Source organism: Phyllopteryx taeniolatus, chromosome 9, assembly GCF_024500385.1.
Source record: "Phyllopteryx taeniolatus isolate TA_2022b chromosome 9, UOR_Ptae_1.2, whole genome shotgun sequence".
NCBI lineage: Eukaryota > Metazoa > Chordata > Actinopteri > Syngnathiformes > Syngnathidae > Phyllopteryx > Phyllopteryx taeniolatus.
In genome coordinates, this window is record NC_084510.1 from 30,547,848 (window position 1) to 30,572,979 (window position 25,132).

The following is a 25,132-nucleotide window of genomic DNA, read 5'->3' on the forward strand; positions in this document are numbered from 1 at the left end:
CATTGTGGAGCGACCACATGTTCGAGTCTACTGGGAAAAAGGGAATATAATGGAGAAGTGTCAATAAACGTGAGCAGATGAGGCAGACTTGGCGTGACAAATCGGGAGCATAGCTCCCTGGATCTTAAACACGGACACACAACATTGTGGAGCGACCACAATCCCAGTTATGCAAGATTGATGCGCACAACATTGTGTAGCAGCCGTGAGTAGGGCAAAGTTCTTGGAAGCTAGTCAGACAGGGCAGAACAAATACATTGCGGGAAATAAAAATGGACAGACGCAACATTGTGGAGTGACCACGTATCACAGAAAACGGCAAAGAAGTGAGGCAGACTGACTGAAACACAAATGTCGGAGTCAGACCAGGCGGCGCGCAATTATGTTGCGGGACACAAACATGGACAGGCACAACATTGTGGAGCGACAACATGTACACATACACAACGTTGTGGTGCGAACCACACGTCAGAAAAACGTCAAGGCAGCGAGGCAGAACCAGCGACCGTAAGTCCGAAAGTTTAATAAAGCTGGCCAGAACGAGCGGAACAAATATGTTGCGGTGCGTAAAAAAACGAACACAACATTGTGGAGTGAGCACACGCCTGAGGAGCGCTGTTTACTTGCCACACTCAGTGCGGACTCTTCGGTTAGCGACAACAACGTTACCTGCGGGAAACATCAACGAGCGCGTATGAACGTGCACAACATCGTGGAGCGACCGCACGTCTCGTTGTTAAAGACACCGTTGCAGGGAAACGGTGACAGCACGACCTTCCTCTCTATAGGTGCTGCTGCTTTGGGGCGCAACAATGTTCCAATAAGAGCGCCAACGTCTTTCGAGGTCCGTTCAAAGCGAGCCCGACCGGGCCGCCGTCGGCGTTGCTAAGCTAACAATGAAATTCAGAGCTGGCGGCGCGGCAACTGGGGGAAAAAAAAAAAGAAAAAAACGCAAACTAAAGAAGAAGACAAAGAATCCAGTTGGGAATAAAGGCGGGATCATGGCGGGCGGCGAGCGCGTTCATGAATCCGCGCGCCACCGAGACCGGATCACGTGGCCGCACCTTTGGGGCATTTGACTTTTGAGGAAGTTGTTCTATAGGGCACGCCGTGTTTGACCTTTTGCTGCATTTAACCTTCGGGGTGTTTGACTTTTCAGGTGTTTTAACATTTTTGAGCTTTTGAAATGTTGGCTTGTTTGACAATTTGAACTTTGGGACATTTGACCTTCGGGCGTGTTTGATTCATGAGATTTCACTTTTGCCCGTTTGCCATTTTGGGGCATTCAAGTCCATCGTTTGTCTCCGTGCGTCCTGGCAAGCAGTCCGTTATTTGTGCGATGGAATCGGAAATCATCACGGATCGCCAGCGTCATCGTGAAACTCGACATTTCAAATCTTTTCCTCTCGAGATCGACGAAAGCGATGCGCTACTCTCACGCCCGCGCTTGGAGGTGAACGCCATTGCTTCATCTTCCTCTTCCTCTTCTTCACCTTCTTTACCTCTCGTCGTGACAAGCGAGGAAGGAAATTGATCGTTTGCGGAGAGTCGCAATTTTGCCGGCGACTGCATGCGGCCATCGAGGAGCCATCAACGTGATGATGATGACGACGACGACGACGGTGATGCACATTGAATTATTCAAGGCGATGAAGTTGGGAAAGAGTCACGTTGAAACGAGACTGTAACGCCGAGGCTGAGCAATAATAATCAAATCTATAGAAATAAATCCCAAAGTTAAACAATTACTATAATAATATTTTTTTTTTTAAAAGTTGCCGTTGGGAGCTCAAGTTTAGCACGTGAGACACATACAGTAGTTGTGAAACTCCTCTGAGCTTGCGTCTGAATGAACTTTACTATACTGCCCCCCGGTGGCCAAGTCGTGCGCACCGGAACTCGCCACAATGAATTCATCATGACACACAAACTGTTGAATTCAATACATTCTATTGAATCCTGTTATCATTACAAAATGTGATTTTATAAAGTACACTGTACAGTGCGCTTTTCCTTATTAAAAACCACAAATGTAATTTTTTGGTTTTATTTTTTTTTTTATTGTCATTTTCTGGTACATTTGGTGTGTTGGTTTTCGCTGGATCTCGACGACTGGATTGCTCGGATCGCGTCGAATCCGTTTTGCTGCCGCCTTGAACCCAATCTGCATTTCTTCAAACAGTCGCGTTTGTGGCTCACTTTGATTTTGCAATTCATTCGTTAGCTTCATCATTAGTTAGCCGTGCGGGTTTTGTGTGCGCGCGTTTGTGCGGGCGTCTCCTCATGTTCTTCAAAGACAAAAAATGAAGCGTAGGGCGTTAGATTTAAATCACTTTGATCCCACAAAAGAGGTCAGCGACGACCAGCGCGCGCGCAAACACAAAAGTGCGGCGAGTCAGCGCAGACGTCGTGTCGACTTCAAAGGGCATCGCGACGACACGGCGGACGCAAACATCGGAATCGTCGTCTGAGTGCAAAACGTTTGCTTTTGAACCAATGTCAACCAAAATGGCCGACTTCCTGTTCAGTTTAGGATACGGTTTACTTGAGACTTTCCTGTGCAGGACACGTCCATTCACGTTCTCGTCGCTCGGTGACACTGGCGTCAGGGGCTGACCTTTTCTTAACTTCCCAGGGGGCGCGACTTAGCGCAATATGGCAATTTCAAACCAAAATGGCCGACGAACTGTCTGATTTCAGGTACGGGCCCTTGAGACTTTTTCGTGCCCGCCCAAGTTCACGTCAATCGGATGAACTGGTTTCGGGGGCTGATTTTTCCCAACTTGGATTGAGTTGACTCTTAAGCAATTTTTCCACACGCACGCACGCACGCACGCACACACTCACCGCCGACGCAGAGGCCAAAGCGACACAGTTCATCGCAGAAGGTGTCGGGGCTCCCCGCCGCCACCGCCGCCGCTCTTCCTCCCTCTCTCCTCTTCTTCCTGGGCGACATCCTCGTCATCATCTTCATCACTCGCTCCACTTTGTCCATCCTGACTCAGCGCAACTCCTCCTCCTCCTCCTCGTCCTCCAGGAGAAACTTTCTCTTCCTCAGCCGTCTTGCTGCCCGGCTTCCTTCCTCCTCTTCCTCCTCTTCCTCTTCTTCCTCCTCTGCCTCGAATGACGAGAGACGGTCGACTCGAGCTTCTTGAGCTTTGAGGGTTTTGAGGATGGGAGATGCTTCACATCTTACGCCCGCCTCCCTATCCGCGTGTGTGTGTGTGTGTGTGTGTATCTACCTCCACCCCCGCATCCAGCATCGGGAACTCTCAGCCCCCCTGCATAAAAAAAAAAGGTCGAGTCATGTCGTTTAGGGCGATTGCTGAACTGACGAAATGTGGAAAATGTCTCCTGGAGTTCCCGGTGATGCCTGCATTTTATGTTTATTTGAATTCCCCCTTGGTCGACACATCTGTCACGAGTGGACCTACAAAAAAGTCTCCAGAAGCGATGCTTCGAAACATACAGGAAGTCGGCCATTTTGGTTTACAGCCACCTATTCATGCGCACTTGGCTCAATTGTCCGATCAGACTTTTACAAAAAAAAAAATAAATTCAGATTCTTCAAGCAACACGGAATTTGGTCTTAGTCTTAGTAAGCCACACCTTAAAAAAAAAAATGTCTGCAGTTTTGCGGCCGTTGTCAGCTATTTTCAGGTGTCCTTCAAAGACAAAGTTTTGAAATTTGACTGATTTGTCCGTCGCCTGCTTTTGCTCGATGATTTGAAATCACTTTTTCCAAGATCATTTCTACTTGAAACTATTAAAAAAAAAAAATGTCAGCACAGGAAACTCATTTATGATCAAGACACTCGACTTCTTAAATTGGACGGCGCGGAAACTTCGTGGGGACAAACACAATCGTGTCGAGTCGCTCGGAGAGCAACGAACGAGGATGAGCCACATGCTGCTTCACCGCCTCCAAACACTCGATCTGAAAACACACGTACGCACGCACACGGATACACACACAAAAATGCAACACGCAGACATACACACCACACACTCACATGTACATACACACACCCAAAACAACACGCAACATACACAAACACACACACACACACACACTAACACACACAAACAAAATGCATGTTTGAAGCATGTGTTGCCATGGTAACAGAGCAAATGGCAGAGTGCGTCGGTGGTGTACAACGGAAGTTAAATGGGTCACACACACACACGCACACACACAAACAGGCTAAAGAACAAGAAAAAAAAGAAAATACTTATTTTGCTTGTTCTTTATCCTGTTTAGGTGTGTGTGTGTGTGTGCGTGTGCGGTGCCGGCGCTGAAGTCTGCACGTCCCAAACGCACGCACGCACACGCACACACAGTGACGTACGCTGAGTCTGTGGCGCCCTCTAGTGGTCGTTTGAGTCAGCTCGCATGAGATGACTCACTAAAAAGTTGCTCATCCATTAAATCAACCGATGAGTTGTTGGAGGTTTAAAGCTGCACGTGACGACCATCAGCACTTCAGACGGTTGCCATCAAACTCATTTTTTTTTGTCATTGCACTTTTGATTTGCCTCACACAGCCCTTATGACTCTAAACATACAAATGTTGAAGCACCTCATTATACTACCACACACACACATACATACATACATACATACATACATACATACATATATATATCACAAAGTGAAGGATAACTAGTTTTGAAACCAGATCACTTCAATCAATCACTTCTGCCTAACATGAATTTCTTTTTCTCACTCACTCACTCACTCACTCACTCACTCACTCCTTTGTTAGCCGGGTGGTCTCTCAGTCACTCAATGAGTTTGTTAGTCGGTCATTCGTCACCCGTTTTGTTGGTTCGGTGGCGTGTTCATCCGATGTTCGAATGGGTAGTTACGCAGTTCATCACTCAGTTAGTTAGTCTGTCAGTCAGTTTGTTACTTACATAGTTAGTTAGAAATATAGATTTTTGTTACAATGTAAAAGTGCATTGTTGGTACGACACGATGTGTACCATGGCGGTCACAGACGATGTTACGGATACAATCCCGACGAGCGGCAAGAAAACGATCGATTTTGAACATCTCGGCCTTCAAAATACTGGAAATGCTTTGCGCGTGATCGTGCGCGCGTGCGTCGGCGAGTGCGTTTGTTTTGTTTGGCTCGAGGCGCTAAGCCAGCACAGATGCTAACACAGACCGACTGGCTGCCATCTTGTTCTGCTTTACTTGGTTCGCACACACGCACACGTACAATTCTAAACGATGACATGGATTGTGTCGGTTGAATTGTACACATATTGTCATTTTATAAGAAAAAAAAGTAAACCATATTATAAAAAATGAAATCTGAGTGTCATAAGAAAAAGATAATTTGACATAAAAAATCATCCTTTTATGAGATCTTTTTTAGACTAAGGCATCATGTTATGACATTTAGTTAATGTTCCAAGATGTTTTGATATAAAATAAATAAAATAAAGGCGAAAACGTTTTTACATTTTATGAGGCTCCAAATCTGAAATTTACAAGACAAAAGCTAATCTTACGTGTTTGTAACTTATTTACTTTCGCAACACCGACAATATTATATTAATAGGGTTCAAATCTTGACTGCTATTGATTGCAAAGTACAATCATAAAAATGATGAATGAATACAGCCCTTGTATTGGATCGATGTACTGTACCTAATGTTGTGGCCACCCTGTGTAAATGTACACTGAATATTAATAAATATACACGACAGATGTACAGTATATATATATTCTTGGATGTATTATATTGACTTGAGGCAAAGTGATGGACGCGACAAAGAACGAAATCGCTCGCTCGCCCGCCGGCAAGAAAATCGATAGCGCGTCCGGCGGGCGAGCGAAGAGACGTCGATGCGACAAAATGGCAGCTCTTTTGTCGTCCGTCTTTGTGCCGGCTTCCTCTTTGAGGATGATGATGACGACGATGAAGAGCGTCATTACAGGAAAATGGCCGCTTGAGTGCGTGAGCGCTCGCGTGCTCCGCTGCTAAAATGTCAAGAAAATCACTTTATGTCGACACGATACAATTTACTCCGATTACTATTCGATTCCATTCACTTCCAACTTCATGCGATACGATACAATTATTACGATAAGTTACAACGAGGTACTATTTTATTTACAATTAGGATTCGATACGATTCTCTCCAACTCCAATGCGACACAATTCGATTGACTCTGATAGGATATTATGCAATAATTATGACACAATAAGGTACGATGTACTTACAATAAGGATACAAACTTATTAACTTCCATTACGATGCAATATCATATGATTATTACGATAACCAAACAATGACGTACGATTTATTTCCAATTACGATACGATTGACTCCCCTCTACAATCCGATACAATGCGATTTACACCGATTACAATGCGATACCATACGATGATACAATACAATGAGGAACTGTTTATTTACAAATATGATGTGATGCAATTCACGTCCATTATGATGCAATACCATATGATTATATTATTTTATTATGATACGATACGATGAGGTCGGCTTTATTTACAATTATGATTCGAAATGAATCATTCCCATTACGCGGTGATGCCAAACGATTCTCTCGAGATAAGATTTGATACAATTTATTCCAATTACGATACAAAAAGAATTCATGCCAATTAAGATGTCATAGGATACGATTCTGTAAGTTACGATTTACTTCAAATACGATATGATGCGATTCACTTTCTTTATGACCGTACAATACCATACCGTACTTCTTACTCTTACAGCGATATTATAAAACCCACTGCAGTTACAATGTGATATCACACAATACGATAAACATTGCAATGATATGATACGATTTACTCCAATTCCGATTCACTCCAGTTATGATTAGACACAATACGATTGATTCTGTACCCTACATACAATACCATACAATTCACTCCAATTACGATACAGAAACAATATGACTCACTCCAATTAAGATACGATTCCATCCATTACTCTACAAGTTGATCCACTCCAAATACGATAAAATAGGATTCAGTCCAATTAGGAGTCAGTCCAATCAGTTTTCTGCTCTTGTGGGAGTGACACAAAAGTGTCGTTTTTAAAAGTCAGATTGCAAAATTCCATGAGAAGGAAATGTCTCTGACTGCTGAGCCAATCACTCGTCTTAATGAGGAAAGACACACACGCACGCACGCACGCACACACAGAATTGGAATGAGTGATGGCTAAAGAGGGTTGCGAATGGTTTCCGTGGTGCAGCTAAACGGGAACAAACAGCTCTGTCTTAATGATTATGCAAATTCATCTCCCGGCAGCACGCCGTGATGGAACGCACAGAAATGCGCGCACACAAACGCTCATCCGCATGCTTTTATTTCCTTTTTTTGGGCGGTTATTAGTGTGTCGATTTTGCAGTCGATTTGGATTCTTGTCGCTTTTTGGTGTCGCGCCGCGGCGCCGAGGAAGACGGCGGACGGGGATGCGACACGTCGCCGCAAAGGCGACCTCCTTGTCTTTACTCCACGAATTGTGTGCACCAAATCTCAAACGATCGTATCGAGGCGTCCCTCCGCACATCGCGCTTCACGTTGTACCGTCTCATTGGACCGTGGGTTGTTTTTTTTTTTTTAATCCAACATGTCTCAATTTATGTCGCAGATTTTTTTTTTTGTTGCTGTATTGTGTCTTCTTACGGTGAATTCATGTGGACAAAAAAATAAATAATACCTGCAACTCACATGCATATTTTGTATTGATATTATGCATAAAGCTTTAAAAGCTCTTATTTTTATCAAATTTCTTTGCATGATTTTAAACTTATTTAAAAAAAAACACTTCACCTGATGAAAACATACTTTTTAAAGTATTCTTTAGAGACTCATTTGCTGAGCCACACACATTCAGATTCACGACTCGTACAGTGCGGATAGCGACCCCAAGTGGACAGAAATCATACCTGCACCTCACATGCATATTTTGTACTCGTATTAGTCATAAAGCTTAAAAAACAAAATACAAAATGATTGAACTACTTTCATACAGACTCCTGAAACGCTCTCATACGAACGACTTCAAACAGTCTCACATCGACTGAAATTCTTTCATGCGCTACTGAAACAGCATCACACACACAATTGAAATGCTCTCACACATACTACACCAACACTCACTCACACGCACAACTGAAATGCTCTCATACGTACTACACAAACACTCACACACAAATGAAATGCTCTCATACATACTATTCAAATGCTTTAATACATTGATGAAAAACTCTCTGAAACGCTCTCATACACACAACTGAAATGCTCTCATACATACTATTCAAATGCTTTAATACATTGATGAAAAACTCTCTGAAACGCTCTCATACACACAACTGAAATGCTCTCATACATACTATTCAAATGCTTTAATATACTGATGAAAAACTCTCTGAAACGCTCTCATACATACTATTCAAATGCTTTAATACATTGATGAAAAACTCTCTGAAACGCTCTCATACACACAACTGAAATGCTCTCATACATACTATTCAAATGCTTTAATATACTGATGAAAAACTCTCTGAAACGCTCTCATACGTACTATTCAAATGCTTTAATACATTGATGAAAAACTCTCTGAAACGCTCTCATACATACTACGGAAATGCTTTCATACTCACTACCGAATGATCACATACTACTAAAACACTCATGTATACTAGCGAAACAGTTTCATATTCTACTGAAACTCTCTCACGCCACTATTGAAATGCTCTCACAGGCACTCCAGAAACGCTATCACTCCGATTTCCATACGATTCCCTCCAATGACGCGCCTTGAAGACATAACGCAAGACGATCTGCGCCAGTCGAGTCTTAATTCTCTGATCGCGAGTTAATCAAGAACGCGAGCCTTGTTGGATTGCAAAGCGCAGATGAAGCGGCGTGTGCAATTTACGGCAGGCCCTGAAGGCAGCATCTCATTGACCAGATGAGAGCTACAAGTCATCCATCACGCCAGAAAAGGCAGCGTGCGCGTGCACGCGCTTGTACTCGCTACCGCTCGAGCCTTCAACAGGAGCAGCAGGCGGAAGATTTTCCATTCCGCTCACGCGTGAGCGCACAGTGGCGAGCAACGCACACACTTGTACACGCACGCACATCTGCGGCTATGTAAACAAACAAGCGCGCACACACACACATCCCAAACGGAGAAGACGCTGAAGAACACAAAATATTATGAGAATAAATCCATTTCCACAAGTGAATTTTGTTCTGCGACTGATCTTAAAATCATTTGTAAGATTATGGCATACTCATTTAAATACAGATGTAAAAAGGGAAATATACATACAGTACATTCTGTAAAAAGGCCCAGAAAATATATGGTTTTTATTCTTCTCGCTGCTCCTTTTCATTCAAATTTTGTCTTCGTGTAACAACTTTTATGTAATGAAATAAATGTGTCAAATTTAAAATAAATGGTGGCTTCAGTGTTATAAAATTACCTTGTTTTAGACTATTTTATTTCAAAAGAGACTTTTCCTCAGAAAAATCCAACTTTTTTTAAAATGAAAAATACACCTAACAAAATTTGGACTTGAAATAACTATTCTTAAAAAAATTACTTTATTCTTTTAAAGAAACCTACTTTTTTTCTTGTAATATTCAGACTGTTTTTGTCTGGGGAAAAAAACCTAAAAATAATAACAACGGGGGAATTCTTTTGCTTGGGGAAAAAAAATGATTCCACAAAAATAGCCTACTTATTTGTTCACCTTTTATTTGTCATAATAATGGCAGTAATATGACTTTTTGCTCGTTTTATAACAAAAACTACTCTAAAAATATTTCCCCCCCACATAAAAGGAGGAAGCGGAGTGAGTCGCCGCCGCCGCCGCCGCATGACTCGTCGTCAGATCCGATCACGACTGAAGCTGCGTTCCCGCCGCTAACGCTAACGGCTACTCGCCCTCTTCGCGCTCCCTGCGCACAACACAAACACGCGCAAGCGTGCGTGTCGTTGCTCCTCCGCGTGCGTGAAAGTCACTTTTACAATTAGAATCCAAACTGGGGACTCGTCGGAAGGTTCAGAATGACACTAACATCTGCGCTCATTTCCGTTGGCCCGTCTATGGCGTTTCATATCCACGTTAGCATTTAGAGTCCCGTGCCGCATATTTCCATCTTTTTAATGTTCTACACACCTCTAATGTACCACAATTACATCCTATTTCATAGGAGTACCTCTCTTGCGCTTATGCCGCACACAAATGGGAGAAGTCGCGTCGGCCCCCAAGTGGCCATGTTTTCTAGTCCAGGTTGAAAACTTCTTCTTTTCTCCTGCGTTCGAGAGCATTTCCCACTTTCCGATATTTCTTGCACTGTACGTCGTTTTAATTGTACTTTGATTTTTTTTTTTTTCTTCTTTTGTTTTTAAATGCTTTTAATCATGTAAAGCACACGGAGTTACCTTGCGATACAAATACATTTGCTCTGCTTTGTACACGTATATTCCCATAATATTGAACATAATATTGACATATTTACACAGCTCGAATGTTGTGTTTTTTACGTCCATTTTGTGTTTTTTTGTTTGTGGTGGTCGACAGCTGAAACAAACGCACTGATGATCACGTGCAACGTTTTCTCTTGCGGCAGGCGGGAGGTCGCTGCCTTGCTGAAGGGCAGCCAAGGGAACTTCATTAAAGCGTGGCCATCATGAACATGATAACGATGCGCCAGATGTTTTTTGTGCCCCCTCCCTCCTCCTCTCCTCCCCCTCCTCCATGGTGGCTCGCAGTCAGCTATTAAAAATCAATTTATGGGCAATGACGCAGCGGACGACGGCAAACCGGCGGAGGGGCCGGGGGTGCAAAAACCTCCACGCTGACGTTGCGTGTTGGTTGACAACCAGGAGGGGAAAAAAAATAAAAATAAAACCACCGAGCAGCAGCCCAGACACAAATATGACAATATGACTTGAGGATTGGTTGCCTCCACATACGAGCTGAACTGCTTCCCCGAACATGCTCGCATCTCAAATCATCCGTCCCAGTTGGAACGAAGGAAAATGCCGTTAAGCCCGCCTGCCAAAAACAAAAACAAAAGTTCGCAAGAAGGAAAATTAAGGAAGCGTTTTGCTGTCACACCGAGGAAAAAAAAAAAAAAAAAAAAAAAAGCTCAGTACCACATTTTAACGTGATAACTTTCACGTTCGGGATCGTGTTATCACGCTCAGGTTGAAACAAAAAGTTCACATCATAAATTTCATGTTAGGACGTGTTAAGTTCGACATCCCCTTATGTTACAACAACAAAAATGAACGTGATAAACGTCATGTTTTAACATGATAAATATCACGTTCTAACTTAAGCTCAGGTTCGCGCTATGTGATCCATTTCCCGTTGTATCGTGACGTCATACGCGATAATGCTCACGTTTTAACATGCCAAAAAATACAAAATTGCCTGCTAACTAGCTTCACGCTCACGTTGTTAGTCTTCGGTTACGCGAACGCTCAAACGCCACACAAAAAGGCCGAAGCGGGGATTCGAACCCGCAACCTCAGAAGTGTGAGGCAGACGTGCTTCCCACGAATGATTGCAAAATGAACACGAGCACACCTGGGACAACGCGCGCATGCGCGCATCACGTGACGGCCGAAGTGGAAGCTGCGCCTCACGCGCCGCGCAAAGGTGACGCGCGCGCACGCGCACGCCCTCCGAGCCACGTCGTCCACGCGCTAGTCAAACGTGCGCGCGCACGTGAGCACGCAACACAAGTGTGCCGTCGAGTGTGGCGGTTTCGTGCCGTCCTACCGTCCTCGTGCAGCCGCCGCAGGCAGAAGCTGAGGTTCCTCCGCCACGCCGGCATCATGGTGATGAAGAGGAGGGGGGCGATGAAGAGGAGGTCCAGTCCGCGAGCTTGCTCCCCGAACGACCCCCCCCCCCCACCCCCGCCCCCTCCCCTCTCACTCTCTGCGTTGTGTCAGGATGAAGAGGAAGAAGAAGCGACGACGGTCGCCGCCGAGACCCACCGGACCTCTGCGGCAACCCCCCCAAGTCTCTCTCTCTTTCTTTCCGACAATGTCGCTCTGTCTTTTTGTCCCCCACTTCAAGTATTTGAATTTTTTATTTTTGCCCTTTCCGGATCTGGAATAACGAGAGAACAGTGAACCCCCGCAGAGTCGCGCTTCGCTGAAAAACTTTCGTTTCGCTCTCAGGCGAAAGCGATGTGGAACCAGATTTGTGCCCCCCCCCCCAAAAAAAGAGACTCACACAAAACTTCTGAAATCGCAAACAGAAAAAAAATAAGACTTTTAGGGAATCAGATTTGTGCCCAAAAAAAAAGAGTCACAAGAAACTTTTGAAAGTTTTTGTTTGCGATCCCGAAGGTTTTGCGTGACTCTTTGCGGCACAAATCTGATTCCATAAAGCAACACTATGCTCGAGTCAATTGAGGAGCTTCTCACGATTCAATTTCCAGCAAGGCCCGCCCGGCCGAATAATCGATATGAACCCTTTTTCAAAATTATCTGCCGCAGTTTTGCCGATCAAACGCCGACTTTCTCATGAGCCAGTAAACGCTGTTCAGTGTTGGAGTCACTCCGAAAGATGTCCTCGTCCACTAGATGGCGCTCTGACTCCACTCAGTCCCACATCTTTCCTCACGTCGGCGCTGACGTTCTCACGCCGGCAACACGTGCAGATGGACAACGGTTCATAAACGCGCGTTCGTAAACGCACCGCAAATGACGGGACGACGTTTTGGTACGCCGCAGGACTTGAACTAGTGACCTCCTTCGCGCCGGTTAAGTCGTGAGTGCACAAAGATGCCACGAGAGGGCAGCAAAGCGCTACTTTGGTCTAAATGAAGCTCCTTGGCACCAAAATGAACAAAGTAAAGGAATTTTTTTTTTTTATTATAATTGTGCAAGCAACAGGATAAAAATGAAGGCTAACTTATGCCGATCGTGAAAATAGAAAGTTTGTCTACAAGAATTCAAGACATTGCGCTTTATATCGCAGTGGACCCCCGCATACTCACCGCTCAGCAAAAAACAAAAAGGACATCAGGTTCATGTCCAATAATCTACAGTTATATTTCATATTCAGAAGTTTTATGATTAATAATTGTAATAGTAAAACGTGAGTCATGACCCCCGCCACCCCGAGATGTTTAGTGTGTACTGTATCTGCTGTGGTCTCGAGTCTCGGTGGTCTTGATGAGCAGCCCGGGCGGCGAAGAGCAGCCGGCGCTGCGGTGGCGGCCGTCGGAACTTCTGCTGCCTGCGGCGCAAACGAGGCACGAATGGGACGTTCGTCCGGCTCGCGATCGGCGGGACTGGTCGCTACTCACCGAAGTCGCTGACGACGTCCAGGACGGAGCGCTGCCCGAGTCTGCGGGAGGCGAGTCGGCGAACGTTAGGAAGGAAAAAGAAGTCGGAGAAGACGGCCGCTTCCTGTGCCCTCACCTGTCCTCCTCCCCTTCCAGGAGCTTCCTGTAGGTGGCGATCTCGATGTCCAGAGCCAGCTTGAGGTTCATCAGGTCCTGCGGGTCAATACTTGCCATCAGTTTACTGGAAGGTTTTTTTTTTTTTTTTTTTTTTTTTGAAGTGCTACTCGGTGTGAAAAAGTTTGAGAATCCCTGTTGTACAATATTCATATCAACGTTAAAAAAAAAAAAAGATTTGCGGTGCCGTCGAGCGACCTGGTACTCTCGCAGGTGGCGGGCCATGTCCTGCTTGGCTCTCTGCAGGGCGGCCTCCAGGTCTCGGGTGCGACCTTTGGCCTCCTTCACCGCCATCTCCCCGCGATCCTCCGCCTCGGCCAGCTGGCTCTCCAGGCTCGCCCGCTGCACGGGACGCAAAAGCGTTTCACACGGCGGCCTCTTAAACAACCGAGACGGCTTTTTTCCTCCAACGCCACGCGGAATCGGGAGTACGAAGGCAACTTCCCGACTTTGGAGGGAGGATCACAAGTCGTGAAAGGAGGAAGATATTCATTTACGCAACGTAACGTGATTTGCCGATATGACGGGAACATTTCACTTGACAAGTTTTCTGAAAACAACTAAAGAAATGACGATGATATTACTTCATTTAAGCAAAACCGTCTGCCAAGTAGATCAGAAACATTTGACATAGAAAGATTTCTTCAATCAAAATAACATAGCAAGGCTGGGGAAAAAAAAAAAAAAAAGAAATGTCTTAAAGCACCTCTACAACTATATTTGTTATACTCATAAGCAGTAATAAAATGTCAGAAACATATGACACCTTTTAAGATTTTTATGAAAAAATGCTTGAAGCAAGTGAAATATTCTTCCACAAAAGTATGAAGAAATATCTTGGTAAGCATATTTTGCCTTGATTTGAGGTGTTTGAGTCGAGTTTTTTGCCATGCTGAGGATTACAGGAAGTGAGAGGAGCGGACAGGAAGTGAGAGGTGGGGAATGGAAGTGGACAGGAGGCAGACAGGAAGTGAGAGGCGGGGACAGGAAGTGGGCAGGAGGCAGACAGGAAGTGAGAGGCGGGAACAGGAAGTGGGCAGGAGGCAGACAGGAAGTGAGAGGAGGGGACAGGAAATGGGCAGGAGGCAGACAGGAAGTGAGAGCCGGGGACAGGAAGTGGGCAGGAGGCAGACAGGAAGTGAGAGGCGGGGACAGGAAGTGGGCAGGAGGCAGACAGGAAGTGAGAGGCGGGAACAGGAAGTGGGCAGGAGGCAGACAGGAAGTGAGAGGAGGGGACAGGAAATGGGCAGGAGGCAGACAGGAAGTGAGAGCCAGGGACAGGAAGTGGGCAGGAGGCAGACAGGAAGTGAGAGGCGGGGACAGGAAGTGGGCAGGAGGCAGACAGGAAGTGAGAGGCGGGAACAGGAAGTGGGCAGGAGGCAGACAGGAAGTGAGAGGACGGGACAGGAAATGGGCAGGAGGCAGACAGGAAGTGAGAGGCGGGAACAGGAAGTGGGCAGGAGGCAGACAGGAAGTGAGAGGACGGGACAGGAAATGGGCAGGAGGCAGACAGGAAGTGAGAGCCGGGGACAGGAAGTGGGCAGGAGGCAGACAGGAAGTGAGAGGCGGGGACAGGAAGTGGGCAGGAGGCAGACAGGAAGTGAGAGGCGGGGACAGGAAGTGGGCAGGAGGCAGACAGGAAGTGAGAGGAGGGGACAGGAAATGGGCAGGAGGCAGACAGGAAGTGAGAGGCGGGGACAGGAGCGGCGCTACCTGCGCTTTGAGCGCCTCGATCTCGCTGTGCAGGCGGCCGATGAGGCGATTGACTTCGCCCACTTCCGCCTTGACCACGCGGATCTCGTCTCCGAACTGGCTGGCCCGCACCGACATCTGGTCGAACTGAGGACAGCCGCGGTCACACGGACGCCTGCTCGGACGCCGCGGGCCGCTTTCTAACCAGTGCTACGGTCCAGTTCCCAAAATACAGAACCTATTGGCGGGGCTTTGAGACAACAGTCCTGTGTACTTAATACAGCACGTGGCTGTCTTGTGCATTGGAACAGTTGGGCGTAACTAACCTGTTAACATTGCCCATGCTGGGGGCGGGGGGAAGAAAAAAAATGCCCCCCAAAAAAATTACTCAAAAAGAATGGCAAAATATATTTATAGTATGATTTTGCTCAAAATTCAAACTTTACAAATTATTAACTCGAAAAATCATTTTGCACTTAAGTTAATACAGCATGTGGCTGTATTTTGCATGCAAATAGTGGGAGTAAGCAACCTACCAAAAATCTACAAAATACAAATAAAAATTGGCAAACATTTTTAGAGAATAAAGCGAACTGAACCGGAGCGCTTGGTGGAAAGGCGGCCGAGCGTTTTTCCCCCCGCTGGCTCACTTTGCTCTTGTACCAGGCCTCGGCCTCCTCTCGGCCGCGAGCGGCGATCTCCTCGTACTGCCCTTTGACCTCGGCCACGATCTGCTCCATGTTGAGGCTGCGGCTGTTGTCCATCTGCACCACCACCGACGTGTCCCGGACGCTGGCCTGCAACTCGCGCAACTCCTGCCCGCACGACGATCGCAAGATTCAAGCGGAGACGAGCGCCAGGTGTATTTTTGTCGACATCAAAGACGATAAAAAGACAATTTAGCCTTCAATGAATCCGATTTACACGAACACAGCTTAAATCTTTCAGTGAACCTATGTGACATGATGAGCGACGTTCCACTCGTACCTCCTCGTAGATGGCGCGCAGGAAGTTGATCTCATCGGTCAGAGCTCCCACTCGGTCTTCCAGGTCGGCCTTCACCATGTAGGCCGAGTCCACGTCCTGCGCACACGCACCCCCGACTTTCAGCACATTTGGCTTTCCTCTTCACTCGTCGTCTGTGACGGGTTTTATTTTTCCAAAATTGAAATTGTCCAGCTCGCGTTCCACGCGTGTACACAAAGGACAGGAGCGGCCCCTCTCAGCCGCACCTTACAGAATCATTACAGTATGTACTGTGTGTGTGTGTGTGTGCATTTGGGAGACCTTCTTCAGGAGGACAAAGTCATTCTCCTGGTTGTTCCTCTTGTTGATCTCATCCTCGTACCTGCACGCAGACCAAACGCGAGCTGAAAATCAAGTAATGATCATGTTTATGCGGACAACTGCCTGTGTTCAATTGCAGGCATGGCTCCTTGAGATTTTTTTTTAAAGCGTCCTCTTATGATTAACATGTCCACCCAATTTTGTGTCAATCAGAGAAACTGGCGTCGAGGTCTGATTTTTTTTTCTTCGGACTTTGGAGAGCGCTACTGAGTGCGGTTTGAGACCCCAACAATACATACATATTCATTCACCTGGATGCACACGCTTGCAAGAGCTGGTGACTTTTCAAGCGAGCAGAAAAGCGATAAATAATCACAGCGAGAGGTGCGAAGGCATGCGTTATTCGTTTGAAAAGTGGCGCTGACTTGTGCTTGTAGTCCTCCACCAGGCCCTGCATGTTCCTCAGCTCGCCGTCCAGTTTGCTCTTGTCGTTGTTGACCACGTCCATCTGGCGCCTCAGGCCCGCCATGTAGACCTCAAAAAGCGGCTCCACGTTGGAGCGGCCCGCCCTCTGGCCCTGGAGCAGCTCCAGCTTGGTCTCCAGCATCTTGTTCTGCTGCTCCAGGAAGCGCACCTGCACCGAGCGAAGTCAACACAACCCGTTTAAGCAACTAAATTGGCTCGGTAGCGCACCCTGGAATTATTATTATTTTTTTTTTTATTATTCAGTCCCTGAAGTCAGTTTCACTCAGCAACACGAAATTTGGTAAACATGTATATCATGTTTAGATGACACAAAAACAATCTCAAGAAGCCACGCATGAAAAGACACAGGACGTCGACCATCTTGGTTTGAAGCGTTCATTACAGGGGCGGAGCTCTTGAAAAAATGTTTTTACCCATTATTTTGAAAAAAAAAAAAAAACTACCCCAAAATCAGTTAACCGTAACAAAATATTTGGTAGACATGTCTATCATGAGTAGACCCACAAAAAAAAGTCTCAAAAAGCCATGCCTGAAAAAGACAATCAGTCAAAAGTCCATTTTTAGATGTCCGCTTCAAACCAGAATGGTGGATTTTGTTGTGTGTTTTTGTCTGTTCTATCGGGCATGGCTTCTGGAGACTTTTTTTGTGTGGGTCTCCTCACGATAGACATGCCTGCCAAATTTCATGTTGATAACCAAAACTGGCTTTGAGGACTGAAGTAAAAAGTATTAAAATAAATAAGGACAATGAGGAAAAATGGCCAACATGACTCTAAAATGGTCACTGGCTTTTTGCGTCTTTTGGAACATGTTTTTTTTTTGGTTATTTTAGAAAAAAAAACTCTCTGTGGGTGTACATCCCTATCAAATGTCACGTTAAGCCGTGTGACAAAATGTAATTGTTTGCATTGGTGGTCAACTCAAATGGTGGCTCGGATTCCGACTTCATGTCGCCACCGTTCCAGGTTCCCGGCTACTGTTACAGACGCACACACAAAGGCTACTTTGTTGACAGCTGATTGACCCCGGGTAGTTTATCATCAGGTTACCAACTAGCGAAGTGGGATGGGAAGCTTGAATATCCTCGCGACGACGGCTTCAATGACCCGTTGAAATCCACTGTTGCTTTCTACGTTAAGCTACAGAAGTTTTTCGTAGGTACTGAAATGTAAGGTAGCCTGCCTTTAACTTGGAAGGTTTTTTTTTTCTTCTATTCCTCTCGATAAAGAGCTCGAGTTTATTGTCGCAAGCTGCTGGATAAATCAAATGTTCCCAGGTTAGGCCAACATTGTGAAATTTTGATTAACTGGTGCTTTAGGTTCATCCATACAACATCAAATGCTAAGCTAATGCTACGTTTGATCTTTTCATGTGACCATTGTTTGATTGTAATCAGGATTGTGGGATGAAAACCGGAGGTCAATTGCCCTGAAAAGTATCCGTGCTGATGGGAGGCGCCGACAATGGCGGCATTGTGGTAGCGCGCCACCGACGCCGTGAGAAAAGACCGCCCAGGGTATCCGTGTCTCACGTGAGCGCGGAGATCGGCTTCCCCTGCGAGACAAAACCTTCGCTCGTCTCGTTTGCACACCACCATCACTTTCATTAGTGAGCGCAGCTGAAGCACGTTCACATCTTTTAGTAACACGTGGCTTCAAAATGTTGGAATATTTATGGCCTTTATCTGTTGAGATGTGATGAGGGTGTGGCCTGGTACAGGATTTTTCAAACCTCACACAAATGAAATCAAATCTGGCATTAAACAGTTTGGGTTGAAACGTGTGCTCCGATAATCTCAACACAGATTCTGTTTCACAAACTAGACAGAGATGTCGCGTGATCTCACAAAAACCAAGACCGGCAGACACCTCAGGGTATGCGCCCGTTTTGTGGGCGGGAGTGTTGTAGACCAAAAAGCGCGTTTGTCTCTACGACACAGAACCCGAGCAGAAGGATGGCTGGACATTCCAGTGGTGTTTATACTTGCATACAATTACGTGAACAGACGAATGTGGCACCTTTAGCCACCTGGAAATTGCACCCGAGGATAACCCAGACTTGTGCAAGTCCACAATTCTCTCCCTGATAGCCGATTTCTTTTGACTGTCATGTTTTTACCCAAAGGCGCCGAGCGTTTCAGGTGTGCCGAGTTCAAACGCATCCACAGGTGTCTCTAATTAACGCAAATGTCTGTAAACCTATTAGAAGATTCCAAACAAACATCATCATCATCATCATCATTGCCAAATTGGCATTGTAACCTCACTGTATGCACATTTCAGACTTTGATAAAATGAAAAAAAAACAAAAAAAAAAACACATTCCTCTCATTTGTCTGGCATTTAGCAAATAATTTTGGTAATTATAATTGACCTAAAACAGGACACGTTTAGTCTGATTTCATGTCAGACGGCGAGGGGGGGTGAAGAAAAAAGTCTTTCTATATTGTATGAAAAAGTCGGGTTTCAACTGTAAGACGTTACTGCTACAATTAGTCAAAAATATAAAACAGTTGATCACCAGAATAATAATAATTATTTTTTTTTTACATATGAAACATTGCTAGCGTCACCTTGTCAATGAAGGACGCAAAGCGGTTGTTGAGACTTTTGATCTGCTCCTTCTCGTGGGCTCGGCTCACGGAGAGGCTCGGGTCGATCTCCAGGTCGAGGGGCGCCAGCAGGCTCTTGTTGACCGACAGCGAGGAAAGCGGGGCGCCGAGCAGGTGGGCGCCGGCGCTGCCCCCGCCCAGCGAGGTGCCGCCGAAGCCCGCCGCGGGCGACCCGAAGCCGTTGGCGCGGCGGACCGAGGCGCCCGAGCTGATCCTCTTGTTGCGGCTCAGGCTCATGATGGGGAGGGGGAGGGTGGCGGATGTGCGCTCAGGTGTTCCGCTAGCTTTTATAGTGGCTGCTGGGGGGGGGGGGGGGGGGGATGAGAAAGAGGAGGTGGAAGATTAGGAGGAAGGGGAAGAAAGAGGCGGGGAAAAATGATAGTGGAAGAGGAGGAAGTTGAACAAGAGGGAGGAGGAGGAACAGGAAGAAAAGGGAGATGAGGAAGAGGAACGGTGAGGAGAAGGAGCAAGAGGAGAATAATGACAAGGAAGAGGAGGAAGAAAACGAGGAAGCAGCGGCAACGTGCGAGTCGAATCTCAACTTTTCTTGACATCGGAACAAAATTACACAAAAACGTGTGTTCATCTTCATATTTTCTCTCTTTTTTTTTATTATTAATAATTACATACAAGTAGGAAACAGGTGTGCGCTTCCTGCTCCCGATTGGTTGGTCAGTCCGACTTAACGAGCCAATAACTGACGACCATTTTGAGGACACGCTGAAGGGGGGGCGGAATGTTTAGGGTACAAGAACACGATGGGGGAGACATATTTGGGCAAGTGATTTAAAAAAAGTCAATTCCATTTTTGGACAACCATGTGGACAAATTGAGTGTGTGTGCGCATGTGTGTGTGTCACTGCTCCGCCTGCTGCGTGTCTGTGATGGCGGACACGGCTCCCTGGCCTTTGCTGACATCGCTGATACACGCCCACTGGCCGTCCATCGATTCCTTCCACAATGTCACCTAACCGCACACACAAAAACAACACACACAAATCCGTGTGCTAAGCAGTTTTCCAGAGAGGACAGGGTGACTTTGATTATGAAGATAGTGATGGTGATAGTGATGATGACGGTGACGACGACCACGCAGCGTGCGTACCTTGTTGTCTCCCCCGGACACGGCCAGGATGTTCCCGGTGATGGACCAGCTGACGTGCCAGACCACATCGTTGAACTTGTGCAGCAGCTTGGCGGTCCACGCGTTGCCCGCGGGGTCGTCGCACGTCCAGATGTACACGCGGCCGTCCTGGAACGCCACAAACGCCCGCAAAACGTCAACAAGGGTCCGCGGCGGCGAACTGTCGAGGACGGCGGGGTCAAGACCCGACCTGCGAGCAGCTGGCGATCGTGCTGGTCGGGAGTCCGATGGAAGGCGCCCAGCCCACGTCTCTCACCCAATCGCTGTGCGCCTCCAGCTTCTGGTCTTCCTTCCATTGGCCGTCTTCCTCTCTGCCCGGACAGGAAGTCACGTGCGCCAGTCAGGAGGCGGACATTTTAGAAAACAAGTGACTGCGCGGTAGCTTCGGCTACGTAACTAGCGTTTTGCCATGTCACTTCGCCCAAAAAAATGGTACCAAAAGAGATCAAGATCCATACAATCAGAAATGGAACTTGCTTCTCAGTACAGTACGAGCAACACAGTCGGTTTTAATCAAGAATGTGAGTAGTTTTACTGTATTTTAGTTGGAGGACTTTTTTTTTTTTTAGTTTGCATGTGACTTACTTCCAGAGTTTGACGAGGTTGTCGCAGCCTCCGGACACGAAGCGTTTGATGTAGTTCTGCTTCTGTCCGGACGGCTGCTCGATCAGGCTTCCCGACACCACGGCGGGAGCCCAGCTGACCGCGTTGCAGCCAATCTGACACACACACACACACACAAAGCGCAAAGCAGGTAATGCACCTTGCACAAAAACACAAAATGACTAGAAGTGATCCAGAATAGAAAAATTGTCCATAGCCGGCTAAGGCTTATGCACAATGTACATGCCTTACGCAAAGGGATGACCGATCACATTTTTTTTGCACTTAGGGTCTCTTGATTTTGAGTATCTGCCAATACAGTCCCGAGCCGATACCAATACTCAGGATTATTCGATCACTTTATGACCTTTAAAAATTCAGAATATTAAAAAAAAAATGTTGTTTTTTTTCACCTGACATCTAAAAATTTCATGATCAGCCCCAATTTCCGATCATTGGTATAACTAAGCTTATTGTATTGCAATTGAATATCAAAAAACAATATTTCAAACAAAATAACAAATAAATAGCAACAATCGACAAAGTAAAAATTGTGTTTGCTTCCGTCACGTGCAAAGTACACGTCACACAATTAAGCACACAGAATGACTGGAAACAATCCACATAGTCAAGAAACGAAAGTCCACCACATTTGTTCCAACCACTTAATCATTTCAACTGGTACCTTGCAATTGCAAAAAAAGGCTAGAAATAGTCCACAAAGTGTAAAAAAAAAAAAATGTTTTAAAAACATGCGCACATCAGGTAAGGCGCCCGGACCGGACGGTCACGCTACTGACCGTATGCGCGTTGTTGATCTTCTTGATGTCCCACTGCTGGTCTCCGGTGAAGGTGAGCAGAGAGATGGCGCCGTCAGAACTGCCGCACGCCAGAATCAGACCAAACTCGTACGGACCCCAACACACTGAGTTCACTGTAAAAACACACACATGCCAGAGACCCCATTTTACTCCCTTTTGCACCTCACGTTGTCAATCGTATCAGAGCTGTAATGGAGACCGGTGTCGGTCTATAACTGGATTCTGCAAAGCTGGGACTGGGGTTCATTTCAACTATTTTCCAAAGACCCCTTTCACACTACCTACTCACGACTGCGTGACATTTTTCCATGTTGCTGTACTGTGTAAATGGTATGAAATCATGGGACGAGTTCAACCCATTCCAGCACCTAACGTTATGAGTTCTCCAAATTCCCCTTTCACACGACTGGTAAGTGCTGGGGCATTATTTTAAAAAAAATAAATAAATAAAGGGACATTATTTTAAATATGCAGAAAATGAATGTGATTCAGTTTCTGGTTTGTCATCTAATTATCTGATTGCTGGGTTTCCATGTGAAAGCAGGCTTTGATGCGGCGTCTCCGCGTGAAAGAGGGTAGTACGCGCCTGACGACTCGTGTCCCGTGTAGTCGTACATCTTGTCCCAGGCGCCGTTCTCCTCCTTCCACACGATGACCTTGCGGTCGTAGGAGCAGGACGCCAGGATGTTGCCAAACATGGGGTGAGCCCACGCCACCTGCCACACGGGACCCTCGTGCCTGAGGGAGGAACACAAACCTGAGGGCTTACAATTACAGTGTACCGCTGCGTAGCGTTTTTTTTTTTTTTTATAAACTACAGTCGCACCTCGACTTATGAATGTTTGTTGAGACACAACCCGTCGCTTTTTTTCTCTGAAACTCCACTGACAAAACAAAACTAAAACTCTGGCTCACACAACTGTCCCAAAAAGAGGCCAACTGTGGTGGCTTCAAACTTTTTGTGAGTCCCATTTGTAGTTTACAGTAAAACTGACACATTAAACGAGAAATGAACATTGGACATTTAACCCAACTGTTCAAACAGAACTCGCTTATTTCCAACATAGGATGCGTGACAGCATAGAACGGCTATTAAAAATTAGCATGGATGTCACAGTAACTTTAAAAACTTTCAAACAACTGCAACTTTACCACTCAACAATACTCACACGTCTAAATTCTCTCTGCTCTGTGGGAACTACTACCATTTATGGAAATTAGAAGGGGGGCCTTCTCTGCCCCATATTTCTTTTAATTATGCTGCATCTCTTCCAGTGGACCTAAATGCTGCCAGGCATGTCGTGGCACAAAATGGCACTACACTGAAGGCGCACAACTCAAAAGTCAGACTTGCCTGTGTAATGTCCAAACCCATTAAAAACAGTCGCTTAAAAATCTAAGATTTTTGGGGGGGGGGGGGGAACACTAGGTTTTCTTGGAAGGTCTGGAAAAAGATGGCTCACCCTCGCAGGTCGGCGACGAGGATCTGGCCACCGTTCCGGACGTCAAAGATCTTGAGAGTGCGGTCAGATGAGCAGGTGGCCAGGCGGGTGCCGTAGTAGTCCATCTGAGCGTCATGCTGCAATACATCAACAACATTTAGACACCTCTTTACTACCTCTCTGGTAAATAAATTCATTTTATTGATTCATTTGATTTTGTTTGTCAGATGAATATATTTTTTGAAAAGTTTGTGAAAGTGGATTCAAATAAATGCTGGCAATTTGTTAAAATAAATAAATTAATTAATAATAATAAATCAACGCTTGGAGAAATATATCATTCCAAGAAGGCAGATTTTATTTTAAAGTCCATATGGCCGAGCGCTACATTCTAGTTTGAAAGGAACTTTGGATCAATAAAGTGTCAATCAAGTTAACTTCCCGATCGCAAACACTCACACACGCACACTCTCTTACGATCATGTCCTCGTGTGACGTGTCCACGGTGTTGATGACAGAAACCTGAAAATGACAAGCACAACAAACCTATTTAGGTATTGCCCAAATAACAATTACTTTAAAAAAAAAAGTGACGTTTTGCTGGTCCAAAAATCATTTAGCCGCTATGCTAGCGCGCTAGCTCGCCAGCTATAATGATGAAGACAAACACAAAACACGTAAGTTTGTCTGTGCTTTAAAATAAATGTCGGCGGACTTACCATGACTGTAGACTGACAAGAGGCCCTCCAGAGAATTAAATTTTAGAGCTTAAATAAAGAGAAAAGACTGCGAATTTGATTTCAATTCCGACGTGGCAACGGTCTGAGACGCCGCTTCCGCCTGGTGCGTCACGAAGAGACCGCCGACAGAAAGACGGAACCCAAGTACAGGTTCTGCCAGGCTCCCCTTTTCGTAAATTAAAAAAGAATTAAGCAGTATATTAATTGAAATAGAACTACGTCAAGACTTATTTTAGCTTAAAAAACCGACAAACAACTAATTGTCCAGTGATGAAAAGCCCAAACGTATGAATAGAAGACCAGACATAAAGTGTAGCAATCCAGGTGTGTAGTGGCCATGTTGGAGGGGGCAACGTCGCATCAAGAGCAATGGACGTACATTGAAAATTACTCATAACACGCTTATTAACATTTTTTCTTGACTTTTACTTTTTCTCAATGTAAACGCATGAGCTACTTGTAAAGAACATTTTTTAAAAAGGGACAAAAAAAAAACCATACCTATTAAAGGTTCCTTCATTGTGATTGTACAGCATTGTGCGCGACCACATGCTGCAATGGCCAGGCATCCTTATTTTGGTTTTCGTGATGTCCGCACACATGGAATGCACCAAAACTTTGCCCACACTAGCTTTGCATTGCAGTAGGCATGCAACTCTAAGAGCTGTGTCGTGTAACCAAAGCAAAGGTTCTTCTTTCCATTGTCCCTATAAACTAGAGGGGGTCCTCGGTCCATGAGAGTTATGTTCCTACGGTGGCGATTTGTATGAAAAATACAATATAATGTTACATATAAATATCTAATAAAAAACCTTA

General features: G+C 45.6%; 3 protein-coding genes across 6 annotated transcripts in view; all 3 read right to left on the minus strand.

Moving 5' to 3' along the window:
* Positions 1 to 11,901, minus strand: part of LOC133483081 (glutamate receptor-interacting protein 2-like) — a 50,024-nt gene extending 38,123 nt beyond the window's left edge. For 2 of the 4 annotated variants that reach the window (XM_061783675.1, XM_061783673.1), the window contains exon 1: positions 11,798 to 11,901. In XM_061783675.1, the coding sequence (XP_061639659.1) occupies positions 11,798 to 11,855 (58 nt within the window). In that variant the 5' untranslated portion in view covers positions 11,856 to 11,901. Of the gene's footprint in view, positions 1 to 2,847; positions 3,074 to 11,797 lie in introns of those variants that run through there. The other 2 variants (XM_061783672.1, XM_061783671.1) reach the window with 1 other exon arrangement.
* Positions 11,902 to 12,645: 744 nt separating this feature from the next.
* LOC133483023 (keratin, type II cytoskeletal 8-like) lies at positions 12,646 to 20,028 on the minus strand. The gene is made up of 10 exons (XM_061783493.1): positions 19,528 to 20,028; positions 16,895 to 17,103; positions 16,470 to 16,530; positions 16,170 to 16,265; positions 15,833 to 15,997; positions 15,204 to 15,329; positions 13,689 to 13,832; positions 13,453 to 13,529; positions 13,338 to 13,378; positions 12,646 to 13,267 (listed from the first exon to the last, which is right to left on the minus strand). The coding sequence occupies exons 1-10, from the start codon at positions 19,801 to 19,803 to the stop codon at positions 13,158 to 13,160; spliced, it is 1,305 nt and encodes a 434-aa protein (XP_061639477.1). The 5' UTR covers positions 19,804 to 20,028; the 3' UTR covers positions 12,646 to 13,157.
* Positions 20,029 to 20,147: 119 nt separating this feature from the next.
* Positions 20,148 to 24,812, minus strand: sec13 (SEC13 homolog, nuclear pore and COPII coat complex component). The gene is made up of 9 exons (XM_061783495.1): positions 24,296 to 24,812; positions 24,054 to 24,098; positions 23,598 to 23,713; positions 22,721 to 22,872; positions 22,114 to 22,247; positions 21,296 to 21,429; positions 20,901 to 21,021; positions 20,672 to 20,818; positions 20,148 to 20,533 (listed from the first exon to the last, which is right to left on the minus strand). The coding sequence occupies exons 1-9, from the start codon at positions 24,296 to 24,298 to the stop codon at positions 20,423 to 20,425; spliced, it is 963 nt and encodes a 320-aa protein (XP_061639479.1). The 5' UTR covers positions 24,299 to 24,812; the 3' UTR covers positions 20,148 to 20,422.
* Between the last annotated feature and the right edge of the window lie 320 nt (positions 24,813 to 25,132).

Bases quoted from the DNA above. Each gene is read 5' to 3' on its own strand.
- sec13 (XM_061783495.1), bottom strand. The intron at 21,022-21,295 runs GTAAGTCACATG...CTGTCCGGGCAG, and splicing joins AACCTCGTCAAACTCTGGAA to AGAGGAAGACGGCCAATGGA. The intron at 20,819-20,900 runs GTCGGGTCTTGA...GTGGCGTTCCAG, and splicing joins CGATCGCCAGCTGCTCGCAG to GACGGCCGCGTGTACATCTG.
- LOC133483023 (XM_061783493.1), bottom strand. From the start codon at position 19,803: ATGAGCCTGAGCCGCAACAAGAGGATCAGCTCGGGCGCCTCGGTCCGC. The intron at 13,833-15,203 runs GTAGCGCCGCTC...CGTCCCGTGCAG, and splicing joins TCGAGGCGCTCAAAGCGCAG to CGGGCGAGCCTGGAGAGCCA. The intron at 13,379-13,452 runs GTGAGGGCACAG...CGCCTCCCGCAG, and splicing joins CTGGAAGGGGAGGAGGACAG to ACTCGGGCAGCGCTCCGTCC.